Consider the following 17,635-nt stretch of genomic DNA (forward strand, 5'->3'; position numbering starts at 1 on the left):
CCACTGAATAATACTTTTTTTTAAATAGCTCTTAATGAATTTAGCTTATTTACCATCGGAACTGACCAGGGTAAATCAGAGCTGTCATCAGAAACATTTCTATGTTTGGTTTTGAAAACTATTTATGAAATCTTTACAAAGCATAGCCAATATATAGAATAATACTTACATTTTTTGTGTTTTTTTTAATGCACTTAATGAATTAGCTTATTTGAAACTAATGCACCAGCGCTTACAATGGTTTGGCTTATTAAAGTAAACATGTCTGCTTCATTCTGTTTTATTGCACATATTATAGGTATCTTTATTACAATATGTGAATTAATTAATGTTTCTATCTCCCCTGTCATGTTTGATGTCTGCTCCCATAAATATACAAGTAAACAATTGTGGACTTAAATGTATTTCATTAAAAAGCAAAACAATATATTGGGGGGTTTTAAGTTTATACATTGAGTGAGTACAAATAGAAATGTAAAAAATAATCAAAGTATTTATTAGCACACCCTGCCCTCTACTGGCCTAACTCAATATTACTTTTGATGTGAAGAAATTGCACAAGCACACAGTTACATGGTATGAATTATTATTATTGTGTGATATAAGTAAATGTTCTGTCATTTCCAAGAGTTGTTTGTTTCCATAAGTTCACACTGTGTCTTAATGTGTTTGTTTGTATAAAGGTGTAGATCCTGAAACTCCCAGCACCCCCTCCCCCACTTTGCTCCACCTCTCCTCCACCTCTCACCCACAGATACTCAGCAGCAGCACTGTTCACAGTAAGTTAATGTTTTACTTTGTGCAATACAAATCACCCTGAGTGGACAATAGAAAAACTTAAACTCCCACTGTACCTTTTACATTTATATTCAATTTAATATTGAATAATCCATTTATTGCACAATTAATGTATATGTAATAACCTGCATTATATTTTGTTACTGGAAATTTGTATTTCCACATGTATATTTTTAAACTTTTTAATGCTATTTTATTTATATTTCAGAAATATTTTTGGATTCTTTTATTTCTAGTGTCTTTATTTCTCTTATGTACATTGCCTTGTTTTTTATGCTGCTGCAACGCAAACATATCTATCCATCTATCTACCTACCTACCTACCTACCTACCTACCTACCTACCTACCTACCTACCTACCTACCTACCAACCTATCCATCCATCCATCCACCTACCTATCTATCTCTATCTGATAATTTAATGTGATCCCTTACAAATCAGCTCCAGCGATTCGACCGCCTGTGATCGTCTCGCCGAAGAATGGAACTGTTTTTGAAAGTCTGCACGGTAAGTGTCACAAATATAATTAGTTGTAATAATACATATATTTGCTAAATGCTTTAATTAAAAGATCGTCAAAGGTCTAATATTGTTGTAATCTGTCTTTCTGTAGGTTCAGGACTGGAGCTGTTCTGTAAGGTGCTCACTGGCTGTCAAACAGCAGAGTCCACTGTGGTCACATGGCTCGTCAACGGCCAATCAGTGGAGTCCTCGTACCTTGATGGACGGGCTCTGCAGGGCGGAAGGAGGTAATTTATGCTTAATTTTAGAAGACACTTTCAGTCAATTTGAAACATGAGGTCGAACAGGTGTGTACTAAGCAAAAAAAAAGGTGTAACACTTTGAAAACAATTTTTTTTAGGATGCATACCAAAAATGTTGAAGTGGGCTTATTATTCAAATTCAGATATTACTAAACAAAAATACTCGAAACACTATAAAGGAGTGATGCTTGTTCAAAGCTACTCATACTGGATTGTTGTTGTATGAACATCTTGCCTAGGTAGATCTGATAAAAGCTAATAATTGTTTTCCCATGTAACCCACCTCATATACACAGTATATATATGTTTAAAATAAGTATGTCTGTCTCAATGCTCTCAGGGTAACCAGGGAGTCTGAAGTGTGCCAGGTTGAGTTGAGGCTTCTTGTCGTAGCGGTGACGGACGAAGACGTGAACACGGAGCTGAAATGTGTCGCTCAGAACGAAGGAGGGAGACAGGAAGTGGTCACACTGCTTCAACTAGAGGGTGAGTTGTGTGTGTGTGTGTGTGCGTGCGTGCGTGCGTGTGTCTGTGTGTGAGCCACTATTTCAAGGATGCTACGTTATCAAGTCCCGCCGAAGGACTGTTCCAATGTCCTGCATACTTGGAATTCTACCGAGGCCGGCGTCCTTCGTTGCGGGAAATTTCGAGGCTTCACATGTGTATCCTCCGCGGTCTTAAAATCCCCACAATGCTTTGCACACGGACCAATTTCCAAATCTTTGGCGGAAATCACGCTCCATTTAAGGCGGGGCCTCGCATATGACGCACACCTGTTCAACCATTCTTTGTTTTCCGAGGCTAGGAAGGATTCTTGCCTCGCTTCTGAAGGACCCTACCAAGGAAGCGTCCTCGACATTGAGAAACACCCTGTGTGTGTGTGTATATAGAGTGTGTAAAAGAGGGAGTCTTACAAAGATAAACGTATTGAAATTGAGAAAATACTAAGCAGTATCTTATATATGTTGTCCTTTGTCCATTAGTGTTGTTTTAAATGAGAACTAAGGATGCACCAAATGCACATTTCTGAGCCGATACGGATATTTATAAGAACAATTTGGCCGATGCTGATGGTTTTAATCGTTATTTATTCCCCCTTTTTGTGCCAGGGAAACAAATACATCTTCATTACAAAAACATATTGAACAGCCCCTGATCACACTAACTTTACTTATTTAATGAGCTCAAAATCAAACAAAAATACATTTATATATATTAACGTGTGTTGTTTGCATTTGATTCTTGTCTTTCATCCTTTCTTTATAACTAATGCTGTTGATTGTGATTTAAAAAAGGTGTCTATATCATCTGGCCGGGAACAACAGCTGGAAATTAGCAATGTTTTTCTAAAGCTGCCCTATTTACAGTTTGTTGTGACAGTTGATCAATGGGGACTGTCCACGACACTATAAACGAATAAATTAAACTAATAAACTAAATGTATGAATGAGTTATGAGCATATAACGAATGGCCAAACTAAGTTATAACACAGAAACGATCCTCATCTGTGTGGAAACATTAATGTACCTCTCTCTCCGCAGACTCCTCGTTCACCTGGCTGGTCGTCGCCGTGGTAGCCGCGTCCTGCTTCCTGACCGTGGTTTCCATCTTCCTTTACGTCCTCTTCAAACCTAAAAGGACAAAGAAGATGGATTACTTCCTGGCTCGGCAGAACAGCACCTTTTAGCACGCGCTACCTCCACAATCTCAAAAAGACCCTCTTTGATGAGTTCGCTGTTACATTACATCGCATGCATTGTGTGCATGTGATGTCGTGCAGTGACACCTGTTGGTGATCTACACTCCTTCTGCAGGGACATTATATTTTAAACCAGTGGCTGCACTTCATTTTATACATAACATATACATATATACATAACCATAAAACTGATGCTACTCAAAATCACAGCAGAACTTCTAATATAGTGTTAAAGAGGCCTTATTATGCATTTTACGCCTCAGACTCATTTGTCTGCTACTGAACAGACTCCAACACATTGTACGTGATAGGCTAAGGGGCGGGACATCTCTAAGCAGTTGACCAATCACAACAGAGCCGGCCAGCTAACCAATCAGAGCAGACTGGGCTCTGGTTTCAGACAGAGGGTGAAAAGAGGTGCTGCAGCCCAGGAAGTATGAGAACAATAAAGAGCTTTTTGAACATTAAAGCTTGGAGACACGTCAGAGTAGAGACACACAATACAAATATGAACCTGAACATTAGCGTAATATGACCTCTTTAATACTTGGTAGAAGCTTCTACTCTGCTGTATTCAACACGACCAATTCAATGTGAATTTAAACTTTTTTTTTGTCATTCAGACACTCCTTAAAAATACAGAGACTGTAACTATTTAAACATGATTGTGTGTATATTTTGAAATACGTATTCTCAGGTATTCACATTTGTAAATGTCTATTAAATACCAAATCTGACTATGCTGTAAAAGAAGTACTCAGTGTTAAGCATATACAGTATAATGTTATAATTATTTTGAATAAATAATGCATTATTTACTGTGTAATGGGGTTGATTGACTGTTCTGTTTGTTGTGAGCCAGTATTTGTTGGAATTGGAAATGTATAATGAATATTAAAATGGAAATATCAAAAAGGTGCTACGATTTTAAACTATTAAAGTATAAAAGCTACTTAAATAACGGATGTTGTTCTCTATTGAATGATTTACATGTTTAATCATCCTTTAAAGTTGTTTCCTCATACAGTAATTGTGTTTAAAGCACTCTGTGTTTTCATGTAGGTTTGATCAAATAAATACCATGTTGGCACACGTATAAAATAACCTTCGTAAAGGGTGGAATCCTCTTTTTGCAGCTTACTTATTTAAATGTACAGTATGATTTAAAGATGACATTGTAGTGTTCTTAAATAAGGCTTTTGCACAATCTGATATTTAATTTAGAGGCATTAGAGAATGGTTTACGCTCTCCGTCAACTTGAAAACCTGCACAATTTAGCATGTGTTTACTGTATGGAGAGAACTAATTTGCACATTTTTGAAAACCTCTTTTTATATATGTGGATAATATACAGATTAATTCTGATACAATTATCCGTCTGTTTACTCATTTGAAGTGTGCACAATAAGAGTTTTTAAAGTTTACCGTACATACATTTAAACATAAAGCAGGAATCATTTACAGGGGTGACAGTGGCTCATCTTTCAAACCAGAAGATTGTTGGTTCGATCCCAGCCCGTGCAGTCAACATGTGGATGTGTCCTTGGGCAAGATACTGAACCCTGAGTTGCTTCCGATGGCTGTGTGTGTGTGTGTGTGTGTGTGTGTGTGTGTGTGTGTGTGTGTGTGTGTGTGTGTGTGTGTGTGTGTGTGTGTGTGTGTGTGTGTGTGTGAGCTTCCCTAGAGCAAGTGGTGCTGCTATACATGAATGGGGTCGAAAAGACCTGATAAAGTGATATATAAGTATACGCCATTTACATGAAATTGTTAAAAGGCGATATCGATCATTGGTATTGACTTTACTAATCTTAGATATATTATTTTGGTTAAGCATAGGTTGATCATTTCATTTTCAGGTATGTATCTCAAGTTGCTTCCCTGTTCCGCCACAAGAGGTCTCAAAATGACTGTGTTAAAATAAAGCCGCTTCCTATGACACAACAAAAAAACATAAGCTTCTGTATTGGCAAAAGCTGAACTCATAAAGATGGGATTAATAAATGCTGGATGGGATTCATAGGAAAGAACAGTGTAGCACGCAGAGACATGTGTTTTTGTTTAATGAATTACTTCTAACTTGTTCTGTGTCAAACCTCTGCGTGTGTTGTGAATCATATGCAGGATCCAGACTGCTCTCCTCCCAGTTATTGCTCAAGACATTTGGACACACGCTGGCTTTCAAAAGATCCTTAAAGGAAATTGCAACATGTGCTGAGGGCTCCAGAAAAAAAGGAAGTCGAAGCTGGAGAGGACACATCTGAGCTAAGATTTGTCTTCTCTTTTTAAAGATGTTTTGACAGGATTTCATGTGACCCTTTAAGGAAGGACTTCAACAACAGCAGGCGGGTGAGTTCTCTCTTTAAAACTACATTAACACAGAGGGTGGATTATTGTACACTGTAGGATAAAAAATCCCTGACATCAGCATTTCTGTCCGTGACGTAGCTACAGGACTGCCTACTTCACATCTAGAGATCAATACTTCAGTGAATGTCAACAACGCTGGACTTTGTTTGGACAAACAAGAACCAGAACTGCTTTAGGACACTTTGCTCACCTTTTTCCCACAATTGCACAATTTGCTCCAAGTCATCTGTAGAAAAGTCCACCTTATTGCAGAGCTCTCGCCAAATCCTAAAACATGTTCAATAGATGTTCTTCTCCATTAAACATTTGCAAAGCCACTTTTTTCCAATTGATATGCTTTATACAGTACGTCTCTCCTGCTATTTGACACAATATTGTGTTTTTCGGAGATTTACCAACTGTTGAGTCAGAGGGTAAATACAAAAATAACGTTGTTGTTTCTTACATTTTCAAGTAGAAGCCTTTAAATACAAGAACAAACCTCTAAATGAGCACATGTCCCCCTTTAACCCAGGTTTTGGAGCAGGGTTAGGCACATCTAATCTAAAGTAATTGCTCACAGAATATATCTAGAGTATAATAAACAACGCTGATTAGCATTTGTGAAAGTAATACATTTAAAGCATCCCTTAAATGGCACATGGGATTGCAGTATTCGGGATTGTTGGAAAAGTTATTTCGATCTCTCTGTCTTTACAAACACATAGAAAAATGTACATTAAAGTTGACTTTGAATTTTTTACATTTGTGTAGCTTGTCCCTGATAGACAATGAGCTTTTCAGAATTCCCTTTTGAGCTCCTCTTCATCGATGACAGCAGTCTTTGCTTAAACAACCCATAATGCAACTCTCTCTTCAGGAGATGTCATTAAATGTCTTGTTATTTCCGAGCAGACGTCAAAAACGTACAATTACTGAATTAACTGTAATTTAAGACCAGGAAAAGCAGAACATTCGTACTTTCTTATGTATTGCTAACACTTTATAGTATTATTGAGTACTGAAAACGTTATTGGCAGATTAATAAACACATCTAAAAAGATCTCCCCGGATACAATACACTTCTTATCTCTATTCAAAGCAGGCATTTGCCATCTTTTCACAGCTTGTTATTGGTTAATCTACTTATTCTAATAACTACTTATATTTTTGGCATCACAATTCATGATTGATCTGGAAAGGGAATTTTTCCGGGTATACATTCCTTCTAGTCTACGCTATTACTGGAAATGCCCACACAGTTCAAACTTACATATATTGAAAGCAATGACAATATCAATGTGCTCCAAAATACACCTTCTTGTGGTACTATTTGGGATCAGAAGCAAATATATGAGTACATTTGAAGTTTATTAATGATTGTAAAGTGAAGCCTTTGCATAGATGGTGCTGGTTTTTACCAAGCGATGCTTTCTGTTGTGATTTGATTAGCTAAACTTGTCTATCATGCACCAACATTTCATATCGTTTAAGCAATTCACTTCCATTAGTATTAGTATTCTCCACAATCTTTCCTTTTTGCTGCCTAAGAGGAAAGGTTTTTTGACGTCATTTTTATTGCAATAAATACTTGATTATAGCGTATATTTTCTGTCGTGCGTTTTTCAATTCCAAATTATAAAAGCCAAGTCTCTCTTTTTAGATTTCAAATTGAACCTGGAGATTTTTTTTTCGCCACCTACGTTCAGCTTTTCAACACTTTTTTTTCTGTTGTCACGGTCATGGCTTTTCTCCATGGAGATATTTTCAACAATTTCCTGACTCATAAAAGTCTTTAACCATTTTATTAAAAATATTTCAACTTCTACTGCTGTGTTCAAATAAGGGTATTAAGCACTTCTCAGACACGCTAAATAAAGCACTCAATAAGTGCTGGGAAAAACCACTTAGTGGAAAAACTTTCAACGTCTTCTGTTTTTAGTATAAGCACATGTGGCCCGAAGTCTTTACCACAAAGAAGTTCCAACGGTTGAAAAAACGTAAGCTTTACGAGACCGAAATGAGAACAAAGCACTTCATGTGAGTGACGTTAGGAAGTGCGTCCTAACCTCGTGTTTTTTCTGCGGTGAAACAGTGACATCTACTCAGGGATTTGAGATGCGGGGTGTGACTCACAGCCTGTGTTCTGGGGATGGCTCAGGGGGAAGCCCAGGTGTGGCTGTACGCCTCTGCACACCGCACTTCACTGTCAAGTGGTTTTTCAAGAACTGTCCATCGGTCTGAATAACATTTTAAATGGTTAAAACTTTTCCGCTGTCGATCATCTTTCAAATTGGCTTTTAATGTGTGATTGTTGTTTAATTGTTCGATTTTAATGTGATTTTAACTTTATTTAATTGTTGTTCTTTTTTAGTTGTTACTACACCTTTAAAAGGGCTTACAAAATAAATGTATTATTATTATTATCCTCTCTTTCAGCCTTTTGGTTTCTTCAATTCTTGAAATAACGGTTATTTTTATCAAGTGTCGGAAAACTAGGTAATGTTCTCATTTATTGATTTTTAAGAAGATTTAATCGTCATTTTTCAAAATATAAGCCCCTTTTTGTACATAACTTAATGGATTTTGTTGAAATCTTTGTTGCTTGGAACATCACAACACTTTTTCCTTGCAAAGGTTGGGATAGCATATCACGGCAGAAAGGAAAATCTTCTAATTTCTTACATTGTTGAATTATTACTTCAAAGTATCAGAATCAGAATAACTCTATTCGTCCCACAGAGGGGAAATGTACATTGTTACAGCAAAAGTGAAGAGCCAAAAATAGAAAATAGAAACTAAGAGGCATGCATAACATATTAAAGATAAAAAAAGAAATTGCACAAATTACAATTTACAAAAACACACAAAAAAAAGTACCAGTAACAACATTTATTTTTAAATATGCGTTAGTATGAAGTAGTGTGATGGCAGCCAGGTAACAGAAGTAAAAGTGGAAGTATATATTGGACAGGTATTATTTCAGTAGTTGAATCATCTAACTACGAGATAGCAGCCAGTACAAATAATAAATATAAAGTGATATATATATACAGTATATGGCGGATAGGTGATATTGCACAACAGAGGTGTTATACTTTGTTGTTAGATGTGTGGTGATCTACCATGGTTGTAAAGTTAAGTAGAAGTTGTTATAAAGGTTTCCGCTCGGTAAGGCTGTTTTATTTAGAGGTAAGTTATTGTAGTCAGAGGAAGGGGAAGGTTGTGTTGCAAAAAGCAAAAGAAGGTATGCAGATATTTGACCGAAGCAATGAAAACATTGTGAGTGATCTGGAGGTGGGACAGAGTTGAGTCAGAGCCGTCTGAGCACGAGGGGCACGGTTGAGGTTTCCTCTGAGCGCTGCTGTGTAAACGATTCACTCCTTCCTGTCTCTGTTCCCTAACCTGTGTCGCTTTCTCTTAGGTGAGTCAATATAATCTGCTCAATTTTGCTAATCAAGTGTTTAATTTTCAATTTCTAATTTTGTAATAGTTACTCTTGCCACCCAAAGCATGAATAGATCAGATTCAGATAGCTTTGAGCAACACACCGTTAAGCATTGCATGTTTAAGGGAAGTGTGTGTAATGCCAACCACAGTGTGAACACACTTCCTTCAACATTATGTTAGAGGCACCTGCTGTATGTAAGCCATTCATAGAGAGTGATATACCAAACCTCAGAGGTGGAAGAAGTAGGGAGGCTGTGGCTCAGTGACTAGTGCGCTGAACATCGAATCCGGGGGTAGCAAGTTTGAGTCACACTGCAGTCAGCATGTCGTTGTGTCCCTGGGCAAGACACTTCACCCCAAATTGCTCCTGTGGGGATTGCCCACAGTATTGAATGTATGTAAATCGCTTTGGATTAAAGCGTCAAACAAGTAACATTTAATGTCACAGTACTCAGATCTTGTATTTGAGTAAAAGTATTAGTACCAGAGTGTAGGAATACGCTGTTACCAGTACAAGTCCTGCTTTCAAAATGTTACTCAAGTAAAAGTAGAATAGTATTGGCAGCAAAATATATTTAAAGTATCAACAGTAAAGTAGTATTGTGCAGATTGGTCCATTTCAGAATAATATATATGATATGTATGTTTTATAATGATTGATCATGAAAGTGTTCTCAAAGCTGGTAAAGGTGCTGCTAGTTTGAATGACTTTGTATACTGCAGGGTAGCTTGTGGATTTACTCCAGGTGGAACTAAAGTCTGATTCAACACTTGATTAGATTTCACATCATTAATCCACTAGTAAAGTAACTAAAGGTATTACATACATGTAGTATAAGTACTCTTATTTACCTCTGAACTGCAGTGGAGTAGAAGTACAAAGTAGCAAAACATTGAAATACTCAAGTAAAGTATAAATACCTCTAAATTGTATTCCTACCTCTCAGATAATGTCCTGCAGACTAACACCACCTCAAAGGTGCATTTCAGTTTTCCCTCACTATAAAGCCAACCTTTAAAGTAACACTGTGTGCCATCGGCTGCATATTTGTGGTCCTGTTAAAGGTAGGGTAGGTAAGAATGGAGAAACCAGCTCGAGTGGGCTAGAATTTGAAAGTACGCAGCCGAAAGAAATCTGCCGCTTCCTTACAGAGCCCCTCGTCCAACACACACGAACGCGCACATGACCAATGAGGGCACGAGATAAGTGTTTGCACAGATGGAAGGCTGACAGGCAGGTAGGCCATCCAGTTATTTCGGCCGGGCCGGCTCAGATGATTGGTCGTGCTTTTTACAGCGCTACGGCTTCCACAGATGACATCTTTTAATTTATTTATTGTCAAAGCATTTCATGTATTCATTGCTATCGGGATGTTAAGAGCATTCCATGGAATATAAAAAAAATTGTTTCTGAAGGGAATTACCTACCCCACCTTTAAGCCAATTAGAAAGCAAGTTTCAAAATGCTATGTTTTTTTACTGTAATTCAGATTTCTTGTATAATCAAGAGGAAATGTTCCAAAATGAGTCTTTGTATGAGGTATATCCCTCAAATAGACAAAAAAGAGGTTATGATATAACTATCCTTGGAAGATACCGACTTAAATTTGACTATAAAGCCTAACATGTTTAAATATTAGACTATACTTACAAAAAACTAATATTTTGTCGGCTATCAGTTGTATTTAAATCACTAAGAATGGAATCTCGTTATGCTTCTTTTGCACTTCTACATCATATCACTTCAACAAAACACCTGTCAATGCAACCTTACTCTTAAAGAGGCCCTATTAACATGCTTTTGGGGGTTTTCCCTTTCCTTTCCTGTGCTAAATAGGTTTTTTTGCATGTAAATGGTCTGCAAAGGCTAAAATCCCCAAGCCCTCCAGAAGCATGTAAACATGTCTCAGTAGATGCACAAAATATAAATATGAAACCTGAAAGTTCGCATAATAGGGCCCATTTAAAGTTTAATGTATTGGTAAATCAATGTTGAAAATGTCTGGGGTCCAGAGTTGGGTGTAATAATATTACTTTTGTCGGTAACGGAGTAGTGTAACGCGCTACTTTTATAATTCAGTAATCACACTACAGTTACTAACATTGCCCCGACACGCGTTACTTCGTTACTTACTAAAAATCAGTCATAACCACACTGACAGACAAGAGGGGTTTCCGCCGCAGGTTTATATGTACTAATCTGCGCGACTTGCGCGTCCACATCTCCACGTGCAGTGCTGCATAAACATGGCTGAGTCAGCGATAACTTTCGAGGGGTGGAGGTATGCCCATTATTGAGTTCGTCCGAATAATAGACAGGAATGTGACGAACAGGAAATATGGACATATGTCCAGGCCAGAAGCTGTTATCCACTGCTGTAAACACCACGTCAAACCGGTCAAACCTCAACAAACACCTGCAAAGTGAAGCTACTGTTGTTCTTCTTGTCTTCCGGTTGTTGCCTGTTTTGAATGACGAATACACACTACCGCCGCCTGCTGGTAAGGACAGTTATTGCCAATCACGCATGCGCAGTTCGTACGTGCTCGGCGAGTAAAGTAACGAGTTACTTTATGTAGAGAGTAACGAAGTAGTGTAATATATTACTTTTTTTAAAGTAATATGTAATATTACATTTTAGTAATGACCCCATCTCTGCTGGGGTCACCTTCAATTTCTTTCTTATATATCCCTCCGTATGTCTGCTGATCTTTTGATAAACATTCTCTCAAATCAAACAAAAAGCTTAATGTTATTGAACTTAAAATTATAAGTTTTTTTATTTGGAGTTTTAAATGCTTCAATAAAAAAGACAGAAGTGTCTACTACCATCTAAAGCTTGCTTCAAGACTTTAAAACTGCAAAAAGACATTCAACTGAAATTACAGAACATTTTACAAAATATACAAGAGCACCGATAGGTTGAATTGTAAACAGCCTAAAAAACAGGCCCATGAATGTAAATGAGGGTAGCATATGTACACAACTTAAACATTAGTTAAGAGGAGCAAGAAGCCATTCATGTGGACACTAGTATTAATAATGTGGCTTAAAAAGTGTGACTGTGCTTCCCTTTGAGTGCTTCCTAACATTTTATAAACTATCCAACAGCCCAATCTACAAATACTAAAAAAGTGCTGCTAGCATTTATTAAAAAAAACACTTTAAGTATGGAAAATTCAATGTGATGAGACCAGGAATTCAGAGTTAAAAGCATCAAATATTTCTTTGTTAAATCTGTCAATTTAAGTCTTGTTGAAGCTTAAATAGATCTGTCTTTATGTGTTTTTCAACATCTGCTGTCAGCGTTTGTCTTCTTTTTCGCAGATTCGCGTCTGCAGCTCGACCACGACGCTCCTCATCATGCCCGATAACTGATCGTGGATCTGGACTAGCTGCTGAGAGGAGCAGTTATTAAGTTCCTGTGGTGTCATGCTGCAGCTCAGAGCCTCCACCTCCGCCTGCAGCCGTCCTGCAGGTGTGTGTTCTCCGGCAGGTGTGTCAGGAGTCAGGTTTTTGGGGCAGTCTTCCTCCATGGGACCGTCAGCAGGAATCGGCTCGTCTATCAGCGCTGTAGCTGCAAAAATAAGAGGACGTTTATAAAGTTAAACATTAGTTTGACCTTCTGATAAATACTCAATAGGCGCTTTCACACCGGAGTACTTTTCCCAGTATAGTTCCGATAGTTCTTGAAATGTTGCGTTCACACCAAAAAAATCCGGAACTAGATTGGCTGGGCGGATTCCAAACCACGCCACGTAAAACTCTGAAAGGTTTTGTGAAGCCGCCATTTTATTTGCTGGCATTAGCATTATTAGCATTAGCCCAGCGCACCAACGGAGAGAGAATAACTTATGGCAACACAAAAGAAAAGGTGGAGATGAGGAGGTGTCGGCGTTCTGGCGATTTACTCGGAAGTAAATGAATACAAACCGACTTGATAAAGAGTTTTTACACACCTAGCGTCTCTGAGGTCTTGTCGTCTTCATCCTGGTTCTGAGGAGCACTGGTCTCCTCCAGTTCAGAGGTCATCATCTCCAAGTCATCCAAACTCTTCAACTCATCAAAGCCTCGTCCTTTACGCTGGAAGAGAATAATCCAAAAGGTCAAATACAAGAATCACACCTTTATGTGTTTGTTTTGTAAAATGGTATTGTTTGTATTTATGCAGCGTGACATCAATGCTTCTGCAACTTTGGAGTCCCCTGGCTTACTTGTTGTTCGTAGTTCTTTAGCGCCTTTTTGACGTTGGAGATCTTCGGGGAGCGAATTGGTAGAGTCTTGATTTCCGCGGGAGTGAGCGCGCTCAGGTCGCCGACAGTTTTTATGTTTCTGGCTCGAACCAGCTGCCCGAAACCCCGAGACCTATGAGGAGAAACGGCAGCAGTTACAAACAGATGCACCTGATAAAACAATATATTTAAGAAAGGTTAAATATTTACTCACCACATGCTGGAGGAGATCTGCGGCAGCACAGCTTCTACTGGCGCCGAGCAGCCGACCAGAGCAGGGTAGATGCAGTCTTTGGAGACGGGACGATCCTTGCTCATTTCGGAAATCTAGAGGAACAAACAAGTTTGCATCTACCATCAGGACAACCGTTTCTAACTGTAAACCAACAGCTGAGATGATGCATCACAGAACATTATTATCCAGCTCATTTAAAAAAGGGGGAGTTCACCAATTTTACAAATCATAGTCTGTTTACAGGTCGAGACGTCAATTACGACTTAACACATTACAGTGGAGGCAGGTGGGAATGTTATTAAAATGACAATCGCTAAAACCCTTGAAGCTTAGTTCGAGTAACTTAGTTTAAGGCCAAGCAGATCCACGCCTGTGTTTAATCAGCACATTTTATTTCAGTGCATGTCAATAATAGGACAGACAGCTAGTGGGTTACATTTGTTAAAAGTGTTTTGGATATCACAAAATCCACCTTTTAGAGCCAGATATTTCTCTTACAAGTTGGTGTAGGTCAAATTATAGCTACAAGTAAGTAAAGTTTTCGTTTGCAGCATACCAGGCATTTCTTGGAGCTCTTGTAGCCTGGACTGTGCAGATTTCTGGGACTCAGGAACAGCAGGCCCTTTGTTGGAGTCGTGACATACTAGAATAAAGAGAAGGAGGGTTATTGGATTGAAGTTTGGTTCATGTGGTACAGCAATAAAAGGCGAAGTAAAACAAACGCGTCATTAATACCTTTGGCTGAGGGATACAGCTGCCTTTGTTTCTTCTCGGGGAGCTGGTTCTGAGCGCAGGGCTGCGACGATCAATGTCGTCCGCAATTTCCTGATGATGGATCGGATTAGCAAAAGACACACGCCTCGACTGCAAATGGGAAATAAAAAAAGTTACTTTCACTGACTGAATTTTCCATTTTCAAATTTCACCAGCGTGTTGTCACTTACTTTGATAATGGGTGAGGGAGTCTCATCCTCGAGCGGTCTCTTCAGACCCTTCTTAAGGATACTTGTGGATGGGGAGGCTGTAGGAGACCAGGTTCCTCTGGTCCTGCTGCTGGGGCTTTGGCCGAGATCTGCCGCCATTAAAGCCTCCAGGTCCTTCTGCTTCGCTGGAGAAACTTGAGCCAGAGCAGCATCCAAATTTGCGACAACATCGTTCAAACTGTGGAGGGCTCGAGATTCCTCTTCGTACTGACGCTCTAAAATGGCGCTTTCTGCACTGGTGTACTCTGTGTGCTGGTATGTTGATTCGCCTTCTTTGCTGGAGGCGGACTGTTCTTCATCGATTACATTTTGACACTTGGTGGAGACTTGTTCACCGAAAGTAGTGTCACAGTCTTCAGCTTCTTCCTCCGCTGGAACGACATCCAGATCCTCGGCTGTAACGAACTCCGGTTCCTGGGCTGCAACAAACTCCGGTTCCTCGGCTGCAACGACACCCGGTTCCTCGGCTGAAACGACACCCGGTTCCTCGGCTGAAACGACACCCGGTTCCTCGGCTGAAACGACACCCGGTTCCTCGGCTGGACCTGGAGGTTCTTGATCCATTGAATCTGAATCATCCTCTTGTTTCTCTGCAACTTCCTCACTAGGCTCAGCAGCTTTCTCCTCTGAAGACTCGGAGACCTGGCGTTTTTCTATCAACTCATCAGAGGGCTCCACTGTGTCCTCAACAGAAGGGTCACATGGAAACTCTTCTTGATTCTGTTCAGTACTGATTCCAGCTGATTCAGGCATATCAGCAGAGGGCAAGTCTCCAGTGTCCCCTTCCTGTGTAGAGGCCATCTCAGTAACTTGAGTTTGCTCCTTGCGAGGTGAAGCGGTGAGCGATTGGCTCTCCTTTGTGTTGTCAACAGCATCAACCTCCATCTGTGATTCTGGGTCACCTTGCTCCTTAGTGTTTATCTGGAGCGATTCAGAATTCTGCGATTTCTCTAAATCCTCCAAGTCTGCTTTAGCTTCTACACTTTGTAATTCTGCCTTTTGAGAAGCATCAGAATCACCTTTTACCATGTCGTTAGTAATTTGGCTTTCTTTAGATTCAACGGTGAGAGGACTTGGAAGAGACAGTCGAGGTTTCCTTCCCCTCTTTTTGGGCATTGGGGGATCTTCTTTGGCCTCTTGGCTTTCAGACTCTGTACTGGCGACTGGTAACACTTCAAAAGTTCTACGTAGGTATTTGCGTCCAAGGCCTTGGGAGGACTTGGCGGTATCTAAAGACTGAGAACTTTCTGGGGTTGGGATAGGACTCGACTTTGAGGGATCCTCTTGTACTTTTCTGGGCCTACCTCTCTTTTTGGCTTCCGGCTGACCGTCAGCTGTCAGTGAAGCCTGAGAATTAGACCTGCTCCGCCTTTCTAATGGATCCTTATTCTCACTTTTACTTTCAGACCCCGTTGCCTCAGATGATGCCTTGCTTCTTCCGGATCTGCGCCGAGACTGGCTTTCAGAAGATGAGGGGGTGATCACTTGAGAGTCCCCTTGAGTAAGGTCATCATCTGTGGCTTCCCTTGTCTTAAGTTGGTCTTTAACCTCCGATTCATTCACCGACTTCTCTGTCTTGCTTGTTGTATCTCCGGACTCGTCATTAGTTGAAGGAGAAGCGACTATCTGAGAATCTTTCTTTTCATTGTTGGGCTTTTCTATAAGCTCGGACTCTTGGGATTGGCCCTGAATTTGAGGAGAAGCGAAGTCTTTTTCTAGCTTTTCACCATCTTGTACAGTCTGAGAATCAATGTCATTGTTGGTCTGTTCTTCAATCTCCATCTCTTGGGGTATGGCACTAGTTTGAGGGGAAGGTGTGATTATTTGAGAATCTTTCTTTGGCTTTTCCTCATCGGCCTGTTCTACAACGTCAGCCGAATCCATTTTCTCCATCGATGCTTTGCTCCTCCGCCTTTGCTTACCCTGTGACTGACTTTCGTTATCAGCCAGCAAATCAGTTTGGCTGGAGTCTCTGGTGCTTCGCCTTTTGGGTTCAAGTTCTTCAAGGAAGTCCTCCGAATTGTTGAACAGTTTCATCTTCTGCTTTGCTTTTCTCTTAGAGTTGGTTAGGTTCGACTCACTCTTGTCCCTCTGAGCCCTCGTTCGTAATCTGCCATTGTCCTCCTCAGCAGCCTGTGTACTTCTTGTCTTTGGCCTGCTCGACTTTGAAGAATCACTTTTAGGTTCCTCTCCAGAACGTCGCCTTTTCAGCAGCGTGTTTTTATCTTCATGTTTCCCAGGGCTCTCTCCAGGCAGCAGAGGTCTGACTCTGGGGCGCCCAGAACGTCTTTGTTCGCTTTGAGAAGTCTCAGACAGAGAAGAACGAGAATCATCTAGAGCTGCATCAGATTCCTCTTCCTGGCATGAGGGTATTGTTTCCTCTGATGCCGAGGTACTTGTTGTAATTTCTTTGTCCTCCCCTTCAGTCTGGGTGTCGGGGATAACGTCTTCGTCCTCTGTTGGGTTGCTGGCCAGTCTCACAGTCAGCTTTACTGGCTCAGTTCTTTTTCTAGAGTCTTTTGGTCTTACAGGGGACTCAAAAGCGTCAGTCACAGGACTCGCCGATTTAACTTTCCCTGTCTGAGAGGACTGGGAACCTTGGGGCTCAGGACTAGTGGATGTCTGTGAAACCTGAGACGACGACTTTTTGCTGGCGTTGGAGCGTTCTTGGCTATCGGAGGTCTTTATTAGGGGACCTGTGAAAGTACTGCTGGGACTACCAGCTTTCCCCTCAGCATACTTCTCCAGAGTGATGAAGGACTGACGGCGACTGTTTTGTTTCTGAGGAGTCCCAGAGACCAAATCTGAAGAACCAGAGATGTCAGGACTTGGGCCTTCTTTAGACTGCATTTCCAAGTCTTCTGCTCTATCACTAATGGTATCGTCCTCCATAGAAACATCTCTGGACTCAGGAATCATATCTTCCTGAATATGGTTTTCAGGCATAGCATCTAACGCTTTCGGACTGGCATAGTCTTGAGTGTCTTTGGTTAGAACTTCATGGTCTTCCTCTGTTTCAACATCTTCCTGAGGAACCTGGAAGAAACCAAGAATGAATAAATATGTGTGGAAAGGACAAAATAGAAGTTTTTCTAACGGCTCCTACACACGGCGGCTTGCGTTG

The 17,635-nt window shown here is 40.1% G+C and overlaps 2 protein-coding genes across 2 annotated transcripts in view; one reads left to right on the forward strand and one right to left on the reverse strand.

The window, feature by feature from the left end:
- Positions 1 to 348: 348 nt before the first annotated feature.
- LOC104954165 (interleukin-1 receptor type 2) lies at positions 349 to 3,624 on the forward strand. The gene is made up of 6 exons (XM_010781235.1): positions 349 to 379; positions 684 to 779; positions 1,241 to 1,306; positions 1,413 to 1,548; positions 1,904 to 2,049; positions 3,106 to 3,624. The coding sequence occupies exons 1-6, from the start codon at positions 349 to 351 to the stop codon at positions 3,249 to 3,251; spliced, it is 621 nt and encodes a 206-aa protein (XP_010779537.1). The 3' UTR covers positions 3,252 to 3,624.
- An 8,192-nt stretch (positions 3,625 to 11,816) lies between these two features.
- The window catches only part of rif1 (replication timing regulatory factor 1), a 25,001-nt gene continuing 19,182 nt past the window's right edge, over positions 11,817 to 17,635 (reverse strand). The window contains exons 10-16 of the mRNA XM_010781236.1: positions 14,473 to 17,547; positions 14,264 to 14,392; positions 14,085 to 14,171; positions 13,508 to 13,620; positions 13,276 to 13,426; positions 13,021 to 13,144; positions 11,817 to 12,638 (exon numbers count right to left, since the gene is read on the reverse strand). Of these exons, the coding sequence (XP_010779538.1) occupies positions 12,364 to 12,638; positions 13,021 to 13,144; positions 13,276 to 13,426; positions 13,508 to 13,620; positions 14,085 to 14,171; positions 14,264 to 14,392; positions 14,473 to 17,547 (3,954 nt within the window). The 3' untranslated portion in view covers positions 11,817 to 12,363. The remainder of the gene's footprint in view (positions 12,639 to 13,020; positions 13,145 to 13,275; positions 13,427 to 13,507; positions 13,621 to 14,084; positions 14,172 to 14,263; positions 14,393 to 14,472; positions 17,548 to 17,635) is intronic.

Source organism: Notothenia coriiceps, unplaced genomic scaffold (assembly GCF_000735185.1).
Source record: "Notothenia coriiceps isolate Sejong01 unplaced genomic scaffold, NC01 NC01_scaffold00022890, whole genome shotgun sequence".
NCBI classification, from domain to species: Eukaryota; Metazoa; Chordata; class Actinopteri; order Perciformes; family Nototheniidae; genus Notothenia; species Notothenia coriiceps.

Bases quoted from the DNA above. Each gene is read 5' to 3' on its own strand.
- LOC104954165 (XM_010781235.1), top strand. From the start codon at position 349: ATGTTTGATGTCTGCTCCCATAAATATACAA. The intron at 380-683 runs GTAAACAATTGT...GTTTGTATAAAG, and splicing joins CTGCTCCCATAAATATACAA to GTGTAGATCCTGAAACTCCC. The intron at 1,549-1,903 runs GTAATTTATGCT...CAATGCTCTCAG, and splicing joins GCTCTGCAGGGCGGAAGGAG to GGTAACCAGGGAGTCTGAAG.